Source organism: Strongylocentrotus purpuratus, unplaced genomic scaffold (genome assembly GCF_000002235.5).
Source record: "Strongylocentrotus purpuratus isolate Spur 01 unplaced genomic scaffold, Spur_5.0 spur5_contig_844, whole genome shotgun sequence".
Lineage (NCBI taxonomy): Eukaryota > Metazoa > Echinodermata > Echinoidea > Camarodonta > Strongylocentrotidae > Strongylocentrotus > Strongylocentrotus purpuratus.
The window spans coordinates 1,081,820-1,105,287 of NW_022145551.1; the positions used below are offsets into that span (position 1 = coordinate 1,081,820).

Below are 23,468 nucleotides of genomic sequence, written 5' to 3' on the forward strand. Positions count from 1 at the left end.
TAATGAAAACTTACAAATGGTCACCAGTATTCTGGCTCCGAACAGAAACAATCTTCTATTTTGAATGTGTATAATGTATCAGTATGTAACATGGAGTTGTTGTGGAGCAATAATGTGTACTAAAAATATCTTCTTCTTTTCTTCAAATATAATATTTTGAATGTTACGTACATATCTATGCACTTAGTATGTTAATAAGTAGATTTTTTTCGTAGAACAATATATGAAATTAGAAATATTTAAAGCACCATTTTTATGCACCAACTTCCTGAATACAGAGAAGTTTTTCATGTTTCTCATAGATATAATTGAGCGGAACCATTCATTTTGGTATGTTTTGGATGTATGGAAGATTGACCATGCACAACTTGAGTGTACTTGAAGCACTATTTTTTCAGATCTGGAAATGGATACAACAAAAGCTATTATCGAAATGAGTAAGAATGTAGAGCAGGTACCAATCACATGTTCGTGTGATGTGAGTTGGTCTAGCGGCACATTTACTTGGTCAGCTCTCTGTCTTTGCCTACAAACTAGCTCAGACAACCCCGGTTCGAAACTGAGTCACATCTTTCAGATGGTGACATAAGAGGTCTGTCCCCAGGCGTAAATAATCATATCTGATTAGGCAGTGTCACACAGAAAATTCCCTTAAAAAATCCCTTGAAATTTTTTTTTCAAGGAAGAATTTTCTTGCTCTGTTATAGGATTTTTTTAATGGGATAATTGATGACAGACAGCAATAAAGAGGATAACTGAAATCCGGATTTTAGGCCTCTTTGTGACACCGCCTATTGATACACGTCTTTAAAATCAAATGACACACACACACACACACACATTTGAAAGGGTTTCATGACAGCAGTGCTCAAAATACACATGAATTTGGGGTACCGCTATCCGTAGGGGAAACTTAATTTGCCCATGTAAGCCCCCTTTTATGCCGCAACTTATCATTCTTGAATTGTGTATCTGTGTTGTTTTATTGGTCCATTTTGTTGATCATCCATCCAATACCATAACATGCCTTTAATGTAACTCTGTTCTTCCATCATCACAAGCCTTTACATGTTCATCTCATGCCCGTCACATGTTTGTCTAATGCCCGTCACATGTTTGTCTAATGCCCGTCTCGTGTCTGTCACTTATCCGTCACATCTTTGTTACATGCCAGTGACAAATCAGTCATATGCCTGTCACACCTTTGTTACATGTCTGTAACATATTAGTTGTGTGACATGTCACAGTTGGGTGTCTGTCACTTATCTGTTTACATGCCTGCCACATGTTTGTTACGTGTCTGTGACATATCAGTCATGTGACATATCAGTCATTTGTCTCTTGTCACTCACATATCCGTCACAGGTCCATGACATTTGTCCGACGATCTTCACCTTATCACACTTGTGTACATGATAATCATGTTCCTGTCATGCATGTCCTTTTGTCTGTTTTAATCAAGAAGGGCGTTATTTCATGTTTTTTATCACAGAGATAATGCTCTTCTGGCTCTAAAAAGATTGTCTCATTTCTGCCTTTTTTTCGGCACATCTTTTGCATGCCCTTCCTATTGAATGTAGATGTTGTCCTTCGTGACATTCATGAAAAGATTTGTCCTTGTCATGCCCTTCATGTTCATGATATGTGTCCTTCACATGTTCTTCATGCAGTGTTTACATTTACCGGTAAGCGTATTACTCTCATATTGTGTCAGTGATCTGTCACTCAACAACCTATCATTTATATACCTTTGCCTCCCCTTACCCAGGTGTTGAAAATGGGTATCTGGTTAAGCGTTGATTCTCAAAATGCTTCTGTTGGTCCATGGTAGCTTGCTGGAAGCCAGGATTATAATGCTTATTGTAGGTGCCTTGAAAATGATGTAAAATTAATAATTTGCATATTATACTTATGGCTATTATTACTACATATAACAGACACAGAACTTGCTTTGCATGCGAGGTATACATGGAAAGAAATGTGAAAAAAAATATGCATGTATGATAGGTATTTGGTATATTACGGTATATTTGGTAGAAACGGGTCTCTCTAAAAATTTGCACAAAGCACATTTGTATATTTAACCAAGTATTCAATTAATCAATTTTGAAATGTCGCACAGTAGAAAGTAATTGTAATTATGTGATTCTCAGCATAGAAATAATGCAATTTTATTATATAATAATCTCACATAAATATATCTATCTCTCTCCTTTGTCACATAAGTTATTGAAGTCATGAGAAATTTTTGACTTAGAGATTTGATTGTATAATGTGACTGTTCAACTAACATGAAGATAATGTTAAAATTACATTCTAGGTTAAATTGCTATTCCATTTTAATATGAAGATGGGATATAAGTGGAAGCGGTGTTGGAAAATATTGATGCAGATTGTCATTATGTCAGTAAACATTTATGTGACTTAATGCCTCTATTATTGAATAAAATTGCCATTAATACTTTTTGCGGTAAATGATACTAATTGATCATGTATTGCTAATGTAATCACTTTGCACTTTAGGTGTGCTATCGTTAGTTTTTATACCTAGTACATAGGAAAAATTATGTTTGTAGAAGGTGATCCTATCATGTACTCAGAATTGAGAGATCATTTCTTTTTTTGGGTTGAGCAACGAATCTTTTATACAAGAGTGATTGCGTAAATTGAATGCATTGTACAAAAATGTAGAAAGAACACCTACAAATTATATATTTTGTTTTATATCTATATATACAGTATCATTTGTAAAATATTAACCATCATTTGGTCAAAGGTTGTTGGCACCAAATGTATGTAAGATGCATGCACTGTTAATAAACATTGTCATATTCTTTCAACTTTGTGCATTTTTGTAATATTTTGTCGAGTGATATGTACAGCATCCATCAAGTAAATGCCATGATCTCAGTAACTTGCAATAGTTATTGTAACTGATTGACAATTTTTATGAAACAGGGCCTAGGAGTTGACCTTCCAGTATTGTACTGACACTTGTGAACACCCTTTCTCTTACTTTCTCCCCCTTTCTCTTTATCTCTCTCTCTTCTCTCTTTGTTCTCTCTTCTCTTCTCTTTCTCTCACTCAGTACATCTGCATATCAATTTTCACCAAATTCTTAATTGATACAGGTCAGTCAGACGTATTGTTGGTATTATCCCACATTACCGTTTTATATCATTTGATACACAATGCATGGTTGAAGTAGGGTTTCTTTCTTCCACTCTCATCCCTCTTTCTCTCTCCTTCTATTCCTTTGCCTCTTGCCCTCTCACCTTTCTTCCTCCTTGTCTCTCTCTTCTCTGTATCTCCTTTTTTCCCCTCACGTTTTTATCTCTTTTTTTTCTTCAAATGATTGATACAGGTTAGACATTCTCATTATTATCCCAAATTACCATTTTATTTCATTTGATACACAATGCTTGATTAATTCAAGTACCGGTAAAGCTTTTTAACACTGCCCTGTAAAATAAGAAAATTATAACAAATGCAATGTCGATAAAGAGCAAAGTGTACTTTGAGTATAGACATGATTGAAAATAGATTCTAAGCTTTGGTACTTGACTTGGAAGGTATATGTTTCATCTTTATATTGTCACCAACAAATAATTCTCTAATTTAAAATAAAATCCCTTAACCCTATCAAAGCAAGAGATAATACATGATCATGATTAATATTTTAAACATATAGAAAGTGGTTCTGTGTATACATCACAAATTTTCGAGCAAAACAGTTTTAAAATATGAGAAAATCTACAAATAATAACCTGAGCACAAGGCGAATATCATACTTTGCTTGTACTTCTATATCTATCTACGTATACCTTTCCTAGTACTGGGTTATGGGTCATTTACTATATTTTCACATTAGTCACAGCGACTGATGTTTCCTAAAGCTACAAAGATAACAATTAAAAAGATAATAGATGCTTTAAACTATTAGAGATAGAAATATAGGAATAGAAGTTAGAGAGAATAATTAAAAGAGCAAAACAATTTCCCAATGAAAGACTACAGTGAGACATTTTCAAAAATAAAATAATATCAGATTTTTTAAAAACACAATTTGACATACCATTACAGAAAATCAAAACGAAGCCCTGTAATAAGACATTTTGATTTATTATTTAATTTCTTCTTAAAAAAATAAAGATTTATCACTTTCCGTAAGAAGGATAACAAGTACATATGATGTTGATAACATTTCAATAAAGATTAAATTTCTCTCCTTAAAACATAGGTCTTTGTTTCTCTGCATAAATACATTTATATATCCGTCACCAAGTTAATCTACGAATAGAATACAGGAATACATTCAGATTTTATCCATATAAAAATAAAAATAAATTGTTTATAAATCACATGATATAATAATAGTTATATGTAGTTATTCATTTCTTATTTCAGTAACACGAAAGACAACTCATTTCATTGTTTTACAGTATAAAGAGATTGGAATGCAAAACTGTGGTTTTATATTTCTTGAATATTCACTTACATGTACAGCATGTAGTATACATTAAAACAGATGGGAGTGAAACAACGATTAAAGTATAAGCTAAACAAATCGTAAAACCAAGATAATGTTTCATATAATTGTTTGGAAATCCAATCATCCATTCCAAAATAATGACATCATTAATCTTAACAATTTTGAGAGAAAAAATTACTCCATTTCATATAAAAAGTAAAATGAGACGATGTATTATAGACAGAATTAAAAAATTAAAAGACAAACGCTGGATTATTATGTGTTGACATATGTCTATCATTTTAGAAGTATTGGATGGATGAGGAAGAGTAGTCGGGTCAGATGACCCATATTAATTTCCCTGCTCTTGTCAGGCAGGATACATCTGTAGAAACAATAGACAAAAGTTAGTATTATTCAACAAAAAGAAGTCATGCTAGTCATAGTAGTAATAGTAGTAGTAGTAGCAGCAGTAGAAGTAGTAGTGGTAATATTACTGGTAATAGTAGTAGTAGTATTATAGTAGTAGTGACAGCATGAAGCAGAAGAAGAAGGAGGAGGAGGAGGAGGAAGCTAGAGGAGAAGGAGAAGGAGGAGGAGGAGGAGGAGGAAGCTAGAGGAGAAGGAGAAGGAGAAGGAGAAGGAGGAGGAGGAGGAAGCTAGAGGAGAAGGAGAAGGAGAAGGAGAAGGAGATGAAGAAGAAGAAGAAGAAGGAGAAGGAGAAGGAGATGGAGAAGAAGAAGAAGAAGAAAAAGAAAAAGAAAAAGAAAAACAAAGTTTTATTAGTACATAATGCCTGACTGTTCTATTTGGCGTGAAAATGAATCAACTTGCACTTGAAATAGTTTAAAGTTGAGTAACAGTAATGAAATATCACTCACCTATCTCATAAGAAGTAGCAGACACTGGTGGATGAACATGTATTGTTTCTAAAGAAGAAATTTGAAAAAAAGACAAACACAAATGTAAGTTTACTGTAATTTTTTTGATATTTTTTGTTTGTTTTACCTGACTGCTAAGAAAGCAACCAGGGGACCTAAAGATTTAATTTCTCTCTGAGGGACTTGGTCATGAGGATCATAGCCTCCTCACCAAAGGGCATTAGCGCATCGACTCAGTTTCTAACCCGGGATCTCCCGGTTACGAAACTGCTGAGCCATCACGCCTCTGTATATATCAAAATATCTTGCGACTACTTTTACAGCATATAGGTAACTAACTGAATATGATGCATGGTATAAGTAATATATTCTGTAATTAAAGGGACTGCGTAACTTTGTCTCAGATTCTGAAACGAAATCCTGGATTTAGCTCATGCTGCAACGATAATTATAAACTTTTAGGTCAGTCACGAACCCCACGACTTTTACAAGCCGATCACTTGTCTGATTATCAAGATATTTCTGATCAGAAATCGAAATCAATTTTGCGTTTTCCTAACGGTTTTCATAACACTACAGTCTATTGGGAAAAACGAGTAGGGGGTATGGTAAAACCAGTCACTTAAAGATTTTTACTTTTCTGAGGCACTTCTTGATCATTTTGAAGCGCAATTCTTATAGTGCTTCAATATTACACCATATCGGAGACACTGATAACACGTACGGCCATGCATTTCAGATTTAACATTGTTAAACAATGCCTTTAAGAAAAAAAAGAAGACTTACGACTGTCTGGACCATGTTGAAACGTTGCTCCCTCATGCGTGCCACAGTGCCGCACACATCGATGTAGTCATTGGGCTTGGAAGTCTCAACCTGCTTGATCAGCTTGTGAAGGGCAATGAACACACCGGTTCGACCAATACCAGCACTGAGAGAGAAAAGAGAGTCATTGTATCATTATTATTATTATCATTTATTCAGCAAAATCAAAGAAAATCATTGAATACAAAACAAGAGTACATTTGGAAAAGAGTTACATTGATGCTGAGAAAAGAAATAGATGAATTAAATAACTGTTTACCCGAAGGTCTTCTTTTCCAATCCATGTGACTTTACAGAAATGGTAACAATAAAATGGTGAGGTATAACAATTTATGAATCACTGTGTAATCAACAACAATAATCATTGACAAGATAAAAATTATTTTAAAAAAACTTAACCTCTTCCCCCCCCCCCTATATCATGTAATTAATGAATGATTCAGTGACTGAATGTTAACTAATTGCCAAAAAGATTCAGATGGTCACTGTATTTAGCCTATAGGAATCAGAGAATTTAGTAGTCAGTGGATTTATCATTGAACGCTCTGATACCAGTCGGCTAATAAAGGCATCATTTCTGATTTCAGAGAGTGGTATCCCGGATAATAACCTGGCTATACATAGCATTTAATACAAAATACCATCTCTAAGTGCTTCTTTATACAGATGTTATTATGTCATGTACAATCTGCACCATTTCCACTCCCTGGGGAGTATTCCTACCATATGGCAATTACTAACTCAAAAGCTTTTGTCATCCGACCAGGTCCCCATTTCTCTCCTGTGTTAGAGTGACAAATATAGATTAATGCCTTGCCAAAGGACATCAGTGCTGTGTCAGGGATTGACCCCATGACCTTTGCAATTCAAGTCAATGGCTTAGACTACTTGACTACGACACCTCTAGGGAAATAAAGCTGGCCAGATGCTTTTTTGCTAAAGCACCACAGTTTTCGATGCCTTAGCACTTTACTAATTAAGCTATAGAAAGCTAACAGAATTCAAATATAGTCAAACCAATCTCAGAGGCTACCTCTCTATAAAGGCCACCTGTCTACAGTGGTCATGCATTTTGTTTCCCTCAAGAAAGAATTGTGAGTTGTAGAACCTGTCTAAAAAGGCCACCTGTCTATAATGGCCATGTATTTTATCTCAATAAAGAAAGAAAGGTATGTTGTCGAGCCTGTCTAGAATGCAACTTGTCTATAATGTCCTTGTATTTTGTCTCAATCAAGAAAGAAAAGTGTGTTGTAAACCTGTCTAGAAAGGCCACCTGACTACAGTGGCTATCTTCTCTGTTTCCTTTTGCTGGCCTTTATAGGCATGTCTGACCGCAGTGACTTACCTGCAGTGCACGGTGATGGGTCCTAGATTAGCATCATGGGCGACGTCTATGGTCCGGATGAATTCAATCATAGGACGAGCATTGTTGGGTACATCATGATCGACCCAGCCCTTGAAGGCGTACTGATGCGTCTCAAACTGTTGCATGCCCTGAGTAACATATGAGAGAAAATTGTTGTCATTAATCATTTTGGTGAATTCAATTGTGTATTTCATTTAGGCCTAAAATAAAAAGATGTTGTATTGCCATTTGCGACCAACCTAACTATCTTGAAATCTACGGTCGGCTTAAATTTTTTCTTTTTTACCGTTTTTTAAAGAGAAACAAATATTAAAGCATTCAAAACTGAGAAATATCAGCCCAAAGAGGGAGAAAAAAAAATTCTGACTGACCGACCAAGATATCTATGTCAAACTTATTAAGATGCCCACTCCTAGATGACCAATGCTGCCTTGAAGACCTAGTGGCAGCAAATGTGAAGTTATTTTGTGTGCAAGAGCCTGGCAGAACTAAGTCGATCTTAGTCTTTGTGAAACACCCCCCCCCCCACAGATATAAAACTTACACGGAAGTATGGACTGGGAAAAGTGAGGATTTCTTTAATACTAACCTTCTCTAGCAGGAATGACCTGACGGTCCATTGTTCCATCTCCTGTGTATGGGTCATGGTGACCGTCACACTGCCGTAGTTCACTGGGGTATCGTCATCTGGCCAGTAGTGCTCACACTTGGTCTGTAAAGATATGGAACGAAAATAATTTTTGTAATTTTTACTCAATCTTTGTCATTGTGATCTCATTGCTTTAATTATTACCGGAACATGTTATTACCTATTTTGTTTCCTGTAATTTTGATGTTTGCTTCTTCTATTGTACAAAACCTGTAATCCGCCTTTCAAGCCACATTTGATTTTTATTTCAATAAACCATTACTACTACAAATAGGAAGCATAGATATATACGATACACCATGCCTAAAACATGCAACACTTATTATCCACCAGTACATATACTGAAATATATATTTTTTACAGAGGGCAAGTTCAGTTGACAAACTTCCTTCACCGAGGGAACTGCGTCATAAGAATTGACATACATGTATAGTATGTATATGAAAGTGCATTATGTGATACTTCAATACTCAGATGACCATAATCAAAATATTTCTTACCTTTCCTCCTTCAACAAGCCCAGTGATCATTGCGATGGTTGTGCTCTTATTCTCAAACACCATCTCCCAGAAATCGTTGACAGAGTCTGGTACGGGGCCCTGGGAAGCAATGTATTCCTTCATAGAGTGCAAGCCCTACGGTGAATGATTGGAGGAAAAAATGCATAGAAAATATGGTCAACAGAGTCCACCTGTATAGAAAGACTACTTGTATAGGAAGAGCACCAGTCCTGTACAAAATGGCCACCTGTCTCTAAAGACCACATTTTTGTTTTCATTAAGTAGAGTATCTAATTGAAACCCATGTACTAACATTTTTAAAGGAACCTACATATACTGAAAACTGCTTATAAAGAAAAATAATTCTTGTCTCCCTTGAGGGGTCTTTACATACAGGTTTCAATTTATTATTATAACAAAAGTTAATCGAAATGAGAATCAACATTTGAATGAAAAAAAGAATATTGAGCCCAAATCACTGACAGAAAGACAAAATGGAGAGAAAATCAGATGGAAAGAGACTGACAGTGACGAAGAGAGATCTGGAATGATATAAAAGGGTGAGACTACGAAGATAAGTGTAAAAGAAATATTAGAGACAGCTAATAGAGAGAGGGAGAGAGAGAGAGAGAGAATGAGACAGGAAGAGATATCTGAGAGGAAGAGAGAGAGAGAGAGTATTTACCTGGATGTAGTTTGCATTGATGTAGTCACTGGTCTGTCCTTCCTCCAAATCTTGTAGATGAACGGCAGTCTCATCAACTACAAACAAATTAAATTGACATGAATGTACAATTCCTACTGGCTTCACAATCTAGAATGTACACATTCTGTTTAACAAGAAAAAGAGATGAAACTTAAAGGGGAAGTCCACCCTGATTGTAATTTAGTTTGAGAAACAGGTGAGAAACAGGTCAGTGAAATTTTGAGCAAAATCCAATTAAAATAAGATAGTTATGAACTTGTAAAGTTGCCAATAAACAAACACAAATTGGCAACTCTGTGATTTATCTTGTGAGGTCCCCTCCCATCTGCCCTGTACTAAATTAAAAAAAGAAGAAATGTCTATTTGTCTAAAAAAAAATCAATAACACATGCGCCTAAAGCATAATTATTGCAACTTTGTTTTTATATAATCCCTGCATGAAAATAACCAAGCAAATGAAAGGTCCTGTGGGTTATGGGTTAAGGAAGAACTAAGAAAGGAGTAAGATACTTACATGGTAGGATGTTCCTGTATCTGTTCTTGGTTGCATTGACAGCAAGCCTTGAAGCATCGGTGCTCTTGTCTCTGCCCACATTTGATAGAGACTAAAATCAAGTAATACAAAAAAATCACAGTAAAATTCATGTCAAGTATAATTATCACTTATTAGCCCTCAAACTACAATGTAAATACAGTTGTATTAACATTAGATTAGGTAGATATTGAAGGCGCTGTACTGTGGCGATCTATTACATGGTATTTGTCTCCAGTTTTATGATTTTTTTTTTGTTGTCTTTTGGGTCATCTTGTACCTTTGGCTACGTTTTCTAGTGCTATTTCTGAAATATATGATTCTTTGTTTTTGCTTTTGTTCTCTGCCAATAACAAAGAGAGAGAGAGAAAGAGAGAGAGAGAAAGAGAGAGTGAGCCAGTGTTACAGGAAGTATAAAATGTAGTTTGACTGCAAAAACTGGCATAATAAGGTCAAATTAATCTTATTAAGAAATACAGATTGCTCTTTTAAAACATATATACATCAGAAATAGAAATTTTTGGAAAGCTTACATTGTACTCTTCCACAAATCCAGTATTGTTGCCAGCACTCATGCGATTGACATGGTCAGGGAACTTCCTCATCTGGACAGGGCTAAACAACAGAAAGAGAGACAGAGAAATAGATTCAATTCAAGTCTCATTTATTTCATTCTCGATTGAAAATTACAGTGATCCAAAATGTACAAAATAATTCATAAACAAATTTAGAAAATGAAATGGGGAACTACATAAATAAAGCCCTTAGGCCTTATACAAGCGTAGTTCCCAAAGCATTCATAGCATATTGTAAAGCAAAGATAACAACAACACAAAAAAAAAAAAAAAAAAAAAACATTAATAATAACAACAAAAATAAAAAGAGGAAGAAAAAAAGTAGAAGAAAAATAAAAGACAAGATGTTAATATATGATTAACGAAACGGACAGTTGGTAATAATAATAATAATAATCCATTCTTGTACAGCACATAACACATTATGATATAACATCCATATGCACTTCCAAAGAGCTTTGGAAATGATTACCATTGCTTTAGCTCTAGTAGCCATGATCAGCGCACAGTGCATTTCAAGGAATAATCCTACCAGGTACCCATTTACCATTTGTTTAGAATCTGAGGCAAAGATATTCCCGTTAATGCAGGAACAACCCTGTTCCTGTAACAAATAATAATAATAATAATGGGTTCTTGTATAGCACTCATGTCAGTCAGATTTGACCCTCCATGCTTTGGTAGACTAAAGCCTAGTGCACACATTATGGTCTGATAACGATCTGAATTTGGAAGAATTTGCAATGATATACTGTTTGTGTCTTTTTGTGCTATAATCTCTCGCTAAGCTACCTTAATGGTTGACGTGAATGTGAAGTATGCATATACAGAGACTGCAGAATAAGAAGTACCGTTACTTACTTGGTTAATGGAGGAGCAGATCGAGGCAGAGTGGCAGGGAGTGGGGCCTTTGGACGGTCATCCCTCATGCTGACATAGGCATTCTCTCTGACCGGTATTGGGCCCATCCTAATGAAAGCATCCTCCGGTAGCGGAGTTTTGTGCATCGAGTCCTGGTTGTGGGCCGAGGGGTAGGCCGCATTCACCAAGGGCAGATGCTGACCGTTACCTCTCTCATACAGGGCGCTGCTCCTTGCCTCACCACAGCTGTAATGAAACACATTGCTTGGGATAAATATCATTTTGGTTGTGGGCTGAGAGGAAAGTAGCCTCTGACCATTTCCTCTTCCATACACACACCCACACACAAGCGCATGCTAATACGCAAACTCACACACACATAAGCGCACACTCCCCTACAAGCGCATGCTAACACGCAAACTCACACACACGCGCACATGCTCACAGGCACACACACACACACCCACTCACACACAAGCGCACATGCTCACACACACACACCCACGCACACCACTACACGTTTATGGCGTCAAACGTGGACGAAGTTTAGTACTTGTGTGTGTGTGCATGGGTAATTGTCTTCAACCGAAAACTACATTAAACCGCGGACGTACCTGCTATGGGATGATAGCAGGTAGCGCGCCTTTCCCGCGCAGTCATCGAAGGGGGCGCTGTGACATTTCGCGATACACATACAACTGATCCACTCGATGTTGGCTACACGCTGTGACATCTAATATTCAAACGCCCCCTACGTCGTAAATTTTATACGGCGAAAACCAGGATCGCAACCGTGGACGGTCCCCCATTGCAGGTACGTCCGCGGTTTGCGGTATTTTTCTATGGAGTGGTCCGCGGTTGATGGCGTTTACCAACGCACACAAACGCTCATACACACAACCACACACACACAAGCGCATGCTCATACGCACACTCACACCCACATGCACTCTTACACGCACACTCACACCCACACACTTGTTGGTTTGAATATTTTTCTCACCATTGACGGGAGATGAGAAGCATGACGAGTAAGAGAACGAGAGTGATGATGATGATGGAAACCACAGCAGCAGCGTACCAAGTGGTGTTAATTCCTGGTCAAATATGAAAATAAATAAATATTTATATTTACAGTCACATTTGCATGGCGCTTAAAGCCTCACTGCACTACTTGTAGCTACTCGCGCCCTCTATATAGCAAACAATGCCAAATCGGTGACCATTGGGTCCCCATTGTCCCCTTTTTCTTATTTTAATTGAGAGCTGATTTGATGAGATAACCACCTGTCAGTGACCATACAGGGAGGTCTAATCGCTCCTGGCCAAACTAGTGCTGATGGTATTTAATACTATGTTTTTAGAGCTGTATACATTGTAAATATTATCACCCTGGTCATTGGATTCAATTTAGAGTCCACACACAATAGTAGATACCCTGTGCTTCCTGGGGAGTGTTTCTGCCAGGCACCACTTTACAAGTGTACACATTCCAATCCAACCACATCAATGTTTGCATATTACTGTGTACCCGTTTAGCACCTGGGTGGACAGTGGCAAATGTAGATTAGAGTTTTGCAAAAAGACAGTGCAAAAATGGGTTCAAGTGCATCATATAGCCAAGTTGGGTATTTTTAAAGATTCACTAATTTTGGTTTAATTACTCCCCCAAAAATATACATAGGAAACAAAATGAAAACTAATTCTGTCAAGTATAAAATAAGCAATTGTAAAAGTGAAGAAATACATTTCTAGAGTATGATGTTTCTTGTACCTGAGTTGTAGAGTGGTGACCAAGCACTGTCAGTGAACTTCCCATCAGACCCGTAGGCACGTAGAGCAAACCTGTTTGAAAAACAAGAAACAATAAATATATGGGGATCATTCCAGCCTGGCGCCATTTTACATACATCCACAATGCTGATCAAATTGCATTAACATTCCCATCCTACCGGGTACCCATTTAACGCCTGGGTGGAGAGTGGCAAATGTAGATTATCATCTTGTCAAAGGACATTAGTGCCGGGTTGTGATTTGAACCCGTACTTTGAGATATACAGTCTGGTGACTTTAATATCCACAAGGCTGCAACACCTCTAATCACCGAAGAATGTCAGTCCTGGGGAGTGTTTCACAAAGACTAAGATCGACTTTAAGTTGGACTTAAATATGGCAGGCCATTCATGCCACTGTTTGCTCTCACCACTTATGGCAATGGTCTCTCAAGGGATGTACAAATCATGGTTACACATCTACAGAAATCAGCTTTTTTGATAGCTCATTATTGAAGGAAAAAATATTATCTAAAGATCATAATTGAGAGACCAATGGCGAGAGCAACCAGTGGCATAAATGGCCTGCCATATTCAAGTCCAACTTAAAGTTGATGTTAGTCTTTGTGAAACACCCCCCTGTTACAGAAGAGGACCAATGCAAAATGTTTACCTGTAATCAGTGAGAGGGACGACAGGTCCGTTACAGTATCCCACTGAATCCTGCGTGCAGCTGTTGTTAGCGCCAACGGTATAGAACCCCCTCGTGTTTCCGTTTGTGAAAGGAGCGTAAGTAAGGAGCGTGGTTTGGTATGGCTGGCCTGAGCCAACTTGCCAGTTGATGGCAGGGTCACTTGGTGTCGAAGGAATGGTGTCTAAGATAAGAACAATTTCAATAACCAGGTTGGTTCAAGATGACTATGGTCGAATTCACAAAGGAGGTCTAACATATACCCATGGTTTAAACCCCATTAAAATAACCCATGGTTTAAAACTTAGCGCAAAATAAGCATACCTTGCCTTGCGCGCGTCTAATATTGGACCTCTGACTGTGTCGCGCTTATTTTGCACTAATTTTAGACCATGGGTTAAGTAAATGAAGATTTAAACCATGGGTCAAATTTAAACCTCCTTTATGAATTCGGGGCTATATAAAGTATAATATTAATATAAAGGCCTTCACTATCAAAATAACATCTATTTTACATGCAGTTAGAATATTTTGCACAAATTCCATCATTGATTCTTTGTGTGTATGACCTTCAGAACAAAAAATCACCTTGTTAAATAGTGGATTCTAAAAAATATAATTTCTGTGATATAAAATGTAAATTGTAAATGCAGATATGACACTATGCAAACGGTTTCACCTTAATTTCTTTGAAACTATTATGAAGCAGCATCCGAAAAAGCCTTGACAAAAAGTGGATTCCAAAAATTATAATTTCTATCCAGTCAGGGTGTTAACTCTTTGTTAAAGTACATGTATATGATACAAAGTCCTTAATTGCCAAAATGCTCTTTTATACACGTATATGTTATAAAGTATGCATGCACAGAACTCGACACCCCCAATAATGGGGATAAAACAGAGGATTCTTAGGCGAGGCGTCAAAAATATCGATACCAGCAGGCTGCCGCCTCACGTATTGGCGCATCGAGGCTGCAATTACGGCCGAAGCCTGGCTGGGGCAATTATTTTTCACTTATTAGCCCAGCCGGCTTGCGCCAGGCTGGGATCTGAGGCTCGGTTTCCATTCGAAAGGCGGCAGCCGGCGCATGCTTTTGTTCGGAGACCATTATGATGACATCATGAGTTAATTGAGGGTCCTACCGCCAGCGGTAGCCGGCTGAGCTAATTTAAAAAATGCAGCCAGGACGCACAAGTGCAGTTAGCTGCCGCTGGCTGGTATATTTATTTTTGACGCCTCGCCTTAACGAAGGTGTTAATATCACTGTAAAGTATGAAATGGCATAGTAGTGAGAAAAAGAAGTGAATAATAGCAAGTGGCTAAACGTTAGAATTCTGATTAGCTCACTGTGAGTTAACGCCCATCGGAATCTCATCAAAAAAAGTAGGGGTGATCTTTTCAACCCCCCCCCCCCCCCTTGATTAAATTTTTTTAAAGGGCAAATAGAGGTAAAATCAGGGAGAATCAGGGGGGGGGGGAATTGGGAAAAAATAATCGAGAAGCAATTTAAATCAGGTACTTATCAGAAAAAGGGATGTTAGACTTACCTGGACTGCTTTGTGCTACCAGGAGGGCATATCTAGTCACAGGACCGTAGACATCGCTGAATATGCTACTGTCAAAGGATACACTCATGGTAGTACCTGTATGAGAAACAAGACGTACCACCCTGTCTGCAGGAGGAGTTGGAGGTGCTACAGGGGGTAAAGATCAAGCAATGAAGAGAGCTCAAATCAATAATAATAATACTTTGTTCTTCTATAACGCATTTCATGTCTGATGACATTTCAATGCGCTTTACAATATTCATACATGTATATACAGTATAACAAGATCATAAAAGGAAGAAGAAACAGAAACATATATAGAAAACAATGAAGTGCTTACAAAGAGAAAATTTACAACATAGCTTAACCTTTATTAAATACTATTGATGTGCTAATTTTAATGCGAGATTGAAGACAGAAAAAGGGTGATTTGTATTACGACTCAGTAGAAGACTCGTTAGAATCAACAACAGAAAGCAACATAGTAGTCAGTGTCCATGTGTATTGCATCAGAATTCGCTGAAACCAGATTTTGTTGAATTACCAATTAATGAGTCTGTGTGTGCAAAGGTGTCTAAAGTATCGAACCCGAAAGTGGCCACACCATTCTTCTTCTCTTACTCCTTCTTCTTCTTCTTCTACTTCTTCATCTAATATTTTTATCACTCTTTTTGTTATTACCATCATTATTATCATCATTATTTAAAAAAAAAAGAATTCTATGTTTTTGTTATACTTTTATTATTATTACTATCATCAATGTTATCATAATTTGTATTATTACCATTATCACCACGATCTTTCTCATCATTTTTTATAATTACTGATATTATTACAGTCAAACCTGTCTACAGCGACCACAAACACAAAAAGTGGTCTTTGTAAACAAGTTTCTTTGGTACATGTTTCAATGAGAAACCATTTTCAAGGGAAACAAGAAATGTGGTCTTTGTAGACAGGTGGTCACTAAAGCAGGTTTGACTGTATTATTATCATTATTATTATTATTATTGTTGTGGTTGTTGGTGTTGTTTGTTATCATGATTATTCCTATAACTAACCAGAATGTGGTAGGTCGAGAGGACCAGCAATCACAGCATCGCTCTGATCAGCACTGTTAGCAGCTTTGATACTGAAGGTGTACGAGCATCCGGTGGGAAGGTTCTCAATCGTGGCTGAAAACACTGTTACTCCGTAGGTCTCGGTACGTGTAAAACCAGCCTGAAAATAATACAACAAGTAATAATACCAATAATTGATTGCACTATCCAAACTGCATGAGAGATAAAGGTCTTTCAAAATAGTTAGTGCCTCCCCAAACTGTAATCTTCATCTACTTTGGGTGGCTAATGAAACATACAGAGAACTGCTACAATTTCTTATCATATATACAATGTGCATGTAAATATATAGTCCAAAACAATGTGGTAGTTTCACATTTTAATCTCTCAACAAGTTGCCAATTTACGGAAAGTACAGCTGATTTTCCTTTAAAAAATTAAAGGCATTAAAAACAATATAGTCATGGAACAAAAAAGGATGCAGTGTGTGCAGAAATGGTTTCCCATTCTACTCATGTATCTGGCATATTTTTTTAGGGCTTTGAAACAAAAGGTTATTGAATTAAACCACAAAATGTGGAATGATTGTCACTAAAGGGTAAATAAATGAATAATAATAATAGTTTGTTCTTATATAGCACTTTTCAGGACCGCAGGACCTCTCAATGCGCTTTACAGATATATATTATTACCCTGGTCATCAGATTCAGGCTTACCCGCAAATAATGTATGCACATTCTCCACGAGTCCCTGGGGAGCCTTATTGTTCATTAATGTATGCATGTATGTATCTATGTATATGACCTTTGACCTCACCTCTCTCCTCTTCCTACTGGTGAGGTCTTCCCCGGTGATTTCCACAACGAAGCCTGTCAGAATACCATTAGGTGAGTCAGGAGGAGTCCAGGTAAGGAAGACAGAGTTGGGTGAGTTGATGGCGACTACTGGGTCTCTCACTACAGACGGTTCTACAAAAATATAACACAAAATTATATGAGGAGGTGTGATAGCTCAGTTGGTAGACCAGTGGTCTTGTAATCTGGCAACCCAGGTTCGAAATCAAGGAGATGCGGCAGTGCCCTATGGTAAGGCATTTAATCCTCATTACCAGGTCTCTCGGCGGAGAAGACCTAAAGCCGCCGGTCCTCTGGTTGCTTACTTTTATGCTTTCTTAGCATTCAGGTAAAATAACCACCACCACAATATATACAGTTTCTGTTTTGTAGGGCGCTGAATCCACTTGATATTGAATACTCAAGGCACATCAGTGCAATAGAAAAAATTAAAAAATCGAAAGAGCAAATACAGAAAAATTTGATGCGAGGACAATACAACATAAACATGGAAGAAAACATTACTGGCCGAAGCAAAGAGATTCAGTCATATACATTTTTAATTATTTTTGAACACTTTAACTGGGAAAGGAAAAATGAAACATTAATGAAGTCATATTCTATATATGGGATGAGCAAAAAACTTTTGGCTTTACTTTACTATTGGCTGTTAATTGACAGGTTTAATGGCCCTATCAATTTAAAAAAAAAATCTCTCTAAGTGCTAATAAGTTCTTGAACCAATCACTTTATTTCTCTATAACTCAATACATATCTCCTTTTTTGCAACAATCATTAATTACAGTCAAACCTGTCGATAGAAAGTCATAAAAGGGAAAACTGGCGGTTGTAGACAGGCAGACTTTCTAGACAGGTTCTACAAAACTTTTTTTATTGGGGAAAACAAAATACATGGCCGCTAAAGATAGGTGGCTTTCATAAAGAGGTAGCCAGGGAGGCAGGGTTGACTTTATTTCTTTTAGTTATCACTTACTTCCTTGGAATGTCGTCTGTTCAATCTCGATGGCATCACTATCCAGACCATTAAACCGTGCAGCAACTGTGATGATGTACTTGGTATACGGGTTCAGGTTCTCTATTGTATAGCTGGTTTCACTCGATGGTACAGTGGCCTGAAAGTAGAACAAAAGGGTTTTAGAAGTAGTCATACAGAATCCTATTAGCAAAGGTCACCGTGCTGTGCATGGCAACACTGACTTTTCTCCAATGAATGAACTATATGAAATATAATAAAACAAAATATGATAAAAATTTGAACCTTTAAAGCCTGTCTACACTAGTTTAGCCAGGAGGGATTAGACCTCCCTGTCAGGTCACTGACAGGTGGTTATCTCATCAAATCAGCTCTCAATTAACATTAAAAAAAGGGGATCATGGGGATCAACGGTCACCAATTAGACATCGCATGCTATATAGAGGGCGTAAGTAGCTATAAGGAGTGCAGTGGGGCTTTAAATTATGAACTTACATCAGCTACATCTGCTCCGTCCTCATCTTTGACGATGATATGATACATATTGACGACATTGAGCGGTGCGCCCCAGGAGACTGTGATGGAATCACTCGTTACTTCATCTTGCATCAAGTTCTGCGGCGGCTTAGATTCTACACAAAAATGAGAAGAATGAGTGGTGTGGGGTTTAATTGCAAAAGTGATTGAATTTCTTCTTTTTTTTGAAAATTTCCTAATTCATTGATTTTAAATGTTTTAATTACTTTTAACTGGTTTCTATTTTAATGTAATCGCATGAATTTCCATTCCTAGATTAATTCAATCGTCACTTTGGATTTCCTATTTGTATACACTATTTTCCTGTCATTGTATTTTATTTGGATCAGTTTTAGTTTCCTCTGTTTGTAATTTAAATATGTCTCTTTTTCAAATATGTAAATTCAGTAAACAATGTGACCATAAAGGTTACGAGTATTGAATCACATAAATCTTGAATCTTGAAAAAAAGCTGACCAGAATACCTCACTTTTTAAGTGCAAAACTGAGACAATTAGTTGAACCAATTGCTAATGGAAATATGTTTGTCCTTGCAACAAGCCCATGGTAGGTAGAGAAATAAGGAGGCAACAGGTTCAAATCATTTTAGACAGCCTTTACAAATTAAACTACCGTACTTTCTTCATACAAAGTTTCTTTACATGACTTAAAATTACAAGGTTTCCTTATATGATTTTCGTATAAATTTTGTAAAGTCTATTAACCCCTGGCTTACTGGAACAGGGTGGGCCCTATACAAAGTCTATGGGGATCTTAAAGAATCTGATACTGAAAGGATTAAGGGAGACTCACTAGTAGTGACAGCCATTATGAGTGCTGCTGCACTGGTCTTGATCATATTAGTCTGTGGTCCCTCGACTACGGTCCTAATACTGATGTCATACACTGTAGCAACGGTCAAATTGGTCAACAGAAGTGACTGCTCTGTCGTGTCTGTGGTCAAGATGGTCGCTGAATCCTTGCTGAATGACACCTGAGATTAAAACAAAACAAAATGTAAAGAATTTGGAGTCTGTTCCAAAAAGAAATGAAACAAATTGAATGCAAGTGATAGAATGTAAAATACAAGTAAGAAGAAGGGAAACAAAAAAAAAGAAAAAAGAGAGAGAAAGAAAGAACAAAAAAAAATAAAGAGAAAAATCTGAAGGAGAAGAAGAAGAAAAGGAAGTCATTTGTAAAAAGAGAAAAAATGTTTTACCTGGAAGGTAGTGAAGTTAGAATTGCCTAGGGTCCATTCCACTCTGAGTTCTGTAGTAGTGACGTATGGTGTGCTCAAGCGTTGCGGCTGCGTCGGCTCTGTGACATACAAGGACATTCAAATTCAAACTGTTTTAACATCGTATGAAGAGGGGTTCCTATGTCAGCGCACCTAACATTTCACTAGAAATTGACAAAAATTTCTATCATTATCCCTTAGTCTTGATCTTATCTTTTTCCTTAGATTCTTGAGAGTAAAATGTGTCAACATTTTTGTCCAAATACGAGCAAGAACAATTTCGTTTTTACAGGAATAGGCGACGGTTTCATTTTAACATTGCATAAAAAAGATCCCATGTCTGCGCACTCATTCGCATTATTTGCAGTTCAGGATTTTTGACGTGAAAGATATATTTTTGAGGCTCGTGGATAAAAAATGCTAAAGTAGGACATTTCTCACTATTTTGACTAATTTTTGGAATTAATACTAGATCACTATAATTGAGGCATATAGTATGTGGGGGGAGGGGGAGGGTTAGAGCCTCACAGGCAGTCGTTCTTCAGAGACTGACGAACTGCAGTGGCTAAACCAAACCAGACAGGACATGTTACTTGAACGTTAATATATAAATAGGACATTCTGCACTTCATGGCACCGTCTTACAAAGAGTTACGATTGATCCAAATCAATCGCAAGTCCTCCAATCAATTGCAAGTTTGCAGTCTCCCATCTCTTATGTACATAGTTGCAATTGATATCAATATCTTTTTAAGAAGGAGCACAGATCTTTTGTGACACACATACCCCATTCACCTGAAGGAGGCAGAGTCAACAGAAGAAAAAGAAGAAGGAGAAAAGGGTTAACTCACCTAGAAGGAAGAAAGCTGACTGTAAAGGTTCACTGTATATAACCTGGCCATTGACATCATTAATGACAGACCTCATCACAGCTTGATATTCTCCGCCAGAGACAAGGCCGTCATGTATTTCCCATTTGTCTCGCGTGCCGTTTATACCTGCGATTAAACAGAAACAACAATAATAATTATAATAATGGATATTTGTATAGCGTATGTATCCACACCACAAGGTGTTTATGGTGCTCTCATATTACTGTAGCGACTCATATACAAAAACAATGCGAATGAATAAGTCGCTACATTACCCAGGCTCTGCTGTGCTACAGCCCACTGTACCCTCTAGAAAAGGCAATATCCATGTATATTAAAGTTCAATTATTATTAACGATTCCTTTTATTATCATTATCTTCATTCTTCTTCTTATCATTATTATCATTATTATCATTAAATTTGAATCATTATCACTTACGTATTGGGAACGTAGGCTCGTTGGGTACCAAGTCTATCTCGTAATAAGCTATTGGGAAGTTGACTTCAGCCGGTAGATTCCATGACAATGAAACCTCCTCAACACCAACATCACTAACAACCAGGTTCTGTGGACTCAGTGGTTCTGTGCAAAACATAAAGTTATGAATCTTATAAATATTCATGAATATGTTAATGTGTGCGTGCACAGTCAGATTTTATGGTGAATAATGGGAGCGAAATAAATTGAAAGAAGTAGAGTTACGTTTGCAGACTTCTTGTTTAATTTTTGCCTGATTCCAGCATCCAAGCGTTGTACGAATACCAAGCCCATTGTCATTTCAAACTGACAGTCCATTTTCCATGACTTTCAAGGTTTTGTCAGGACTGTGAGAACCTTGTTATTATGGCTCCTGTTTTGAAGTTTTTCAATGGTAAACCCTATCAAACCTTCACAAAGTTTGAAACAAATTGAATAGAGGAAGAACTTACGTGTGTATGTAACCACTGTCTCCGGCTCACCGACCTGTTCAAAGCTGCTAGGATCCCCACTCACAGGGGATATGGTGAAGACGTACTCTTTACCAGGAGCCAAGCTTCTAGCAGAAATCTGAGATTCAGAGACCTGATTAGATGACAGTACTTGTGCAGAATCCTCGTTGTTTGGAAAAAGCGCTCCTTCCAGCGGTGCGTATGTTATTCTGTACTGGATGTCGGCCGATATGACATCGCTCCAGTCTAGCGACAGGGAGTAGGGTGTGCGCTGGGTTATGACGACGCCCGTCACTGGTAGTGGAGCTGCATGAGGATGAAATCATTACAATGAAATCATTATAGAATTGCTCTATTTATATAATGCAATCGTTAAACATTGACATTAAATAATCACAATAAATAAACCCTATAACTCATAAATCATTATAGAATCACTCTTTTGATATAATGCAATCGTTAAACAATGTGATTAATAATCAAAATTAATAATGACAATAAATATAATCACAAGATATACATTGATAAAATCGCAATAAAGTCATGAGAGCCCTTCTATAGGTTTGACTACTAAATGTATATCATGTTTCGAATTGTAAATGAATTCAGTACATGGAATAAACAATAAGAAACAATTATTACATAATTTTATTACAGTAAAACCTGTGTAGAAATACCTCCTGAGGGGAACACAAAAAAATCAGTCTTTGTGGGTCTTTATAGGCAGGTTCTTTTTAATAACATATTTCTATGAGGATCATCAATTCAAGCCTCAAGGGAAACAAAAAAATGTGGTATTTCAGTACAGGAGGCCAACAAAAAACACCTGTCACAAAGAGGACCTGTCTATAGTGACAGTGCACTTTGTCTTCCTTGATAAAAAAATGTGTGTCTTAGAATCGGTATACAAAGGCCAGTTTTGCGGTTTCCCTTGGGTGGCCTTTATAGACAGGTTGGACTATGTTATGATCGATCTTACGGGTTCTAAATGATATTCTCCCAAAGCCGTCATCGGTCTGCAAGCCGTTCAGCATCGTCTGCACGTATACGTTGTACAGCTGTCCAGGCTCAAGGCCGTAGATGAGCAGAGATCCTTCCTGTGCTCCGTTCAATGAGCTCAGCGAGATGATGCGGGGAGACTCCTGAGCATTAGTAGGGTCATAAGGATCATAGGTGACTTGGAATTGGTTGAAGTCGCCTGACGTTGGTACGTTCCAGACGACGGTGAACTGGGTACTGGTGTAACCAGCACCAATATCCATCCCGATGGTGGTTCCTACATGTAGACAAGAACAAGACATCACTATTAACTTTTCTTTGCCAAGCATGCAGATCTGCACGAAATAATACTGTGCGTCTATGGACATGAGTCGGTCATAGTTAACACTCCTGACGCTCCACTGCTATTACCCCTCCTTTAGCTTGGCTGCTCTTACGGCGCTCTAAAGGAAACAACTCCTACTGGAAACCCATTTACTTCAGCTGGGTAAAAAGTGGCCATTATAGATTGAATATAAAGACCAGTTCTGGTCATGCCATTGCATTGTAAAATAAACATTGTGGAATCGATCAGAACAGGATGATCATCTAACATATAAGTATTGGTGTGTACTGCAAGGTTCTTGAATCATCAAAATGATAAGAAAT

General features: G+C 37.3%; 1 protein-coding gene across 1 annotated transcript in view; it reads right to left on the minus strand.

Moving 5' to 3' along the window:
• Nucleotides 1-3,375: 3,375 nt before the first annotated feature.
• The window catches only part of LOC105437361, a 122,420-nt gene continuing 102,327 nt past the window's right edge, over nt 3,376-23,468 (minus strand). Inside the window, exons 97-120 of the mRNA XM_030990362.1 lie at nt 22,801-23,097; nt 21,822-22,127; nt 21,331-21,474; nt 20,870-21,016; nt 20,001-20,098; nt 19,595-19,775; nt 18,761-18,897; nt 18,266-18,404; nt 17,255-17,406; nt 16,439-16,598; nt 15,378-15,524; nt 13,812-14,013; nt 13,141-13,211; nt 12,370-12,463; nt 11,367-11,612; nt 10,464-10,545; nt 9,913-10,003; nt 9,378-9,454; nt 8,693-8,827; nt 8,133-8,255; nt 7,523-7,671; nt 6,139-6,283; nt 5,353-5,400; nt 3,376-4,856 (exon numbers count right to left, since the gene is read on the minus strand). Coding sequence (XP_030846222.1) covers nt 5,353-5,400; nt 6,139-6,283; nt 7,523-7,671; nt 8,133-8,255; nt 8,693-8,827; nt 9,378-9,454; nt 9,913-10,003; nt 10,464-10,545; nt 11,367-11,612; nt 12,370-12,463; nt 13,141-13,211; nt 13,812-14,013; nt 15,378-15,524; nt 16,439-16,598; nt 17,255-17,406; nt 18,266-18,404; nt 18,761-18,897; nt 19,595-19,775; nt 20,001-20,098; nt 20,870-21,016; nt 21,331-21,474; nt 21,822-22,127; nt 22,801-23,097 — 3,371 coding nt within the window. The 3' untranslated portion in view covers nt 3,376-4,856. The remainder of the gene's footprint in view (nt 4,857-5,352; nt 5,401-6,138; nt 6,284-7,522; nt 7,672-8,132; nt 8,256-8,692; nt 8,828-9,377; nt 9,455-9,912; nt 10,004-10,463; nt 10,546-11,366; nt 11,613-12,369; nt 12,464-13,140; nt 13,212-13,811; nt 14,014-15,377; nt 15,525-16,438; nt 16,599-17,254; nt 17,407-18,265; nt 18,405-18,760; nt 18,898-19,594; nt 19,776-20,000; nt 20,099-20,869; nt 21,017-21,330; nt 21,475-21,821; nt 22,128-22,800; nt 23,098-23,468) is intronic.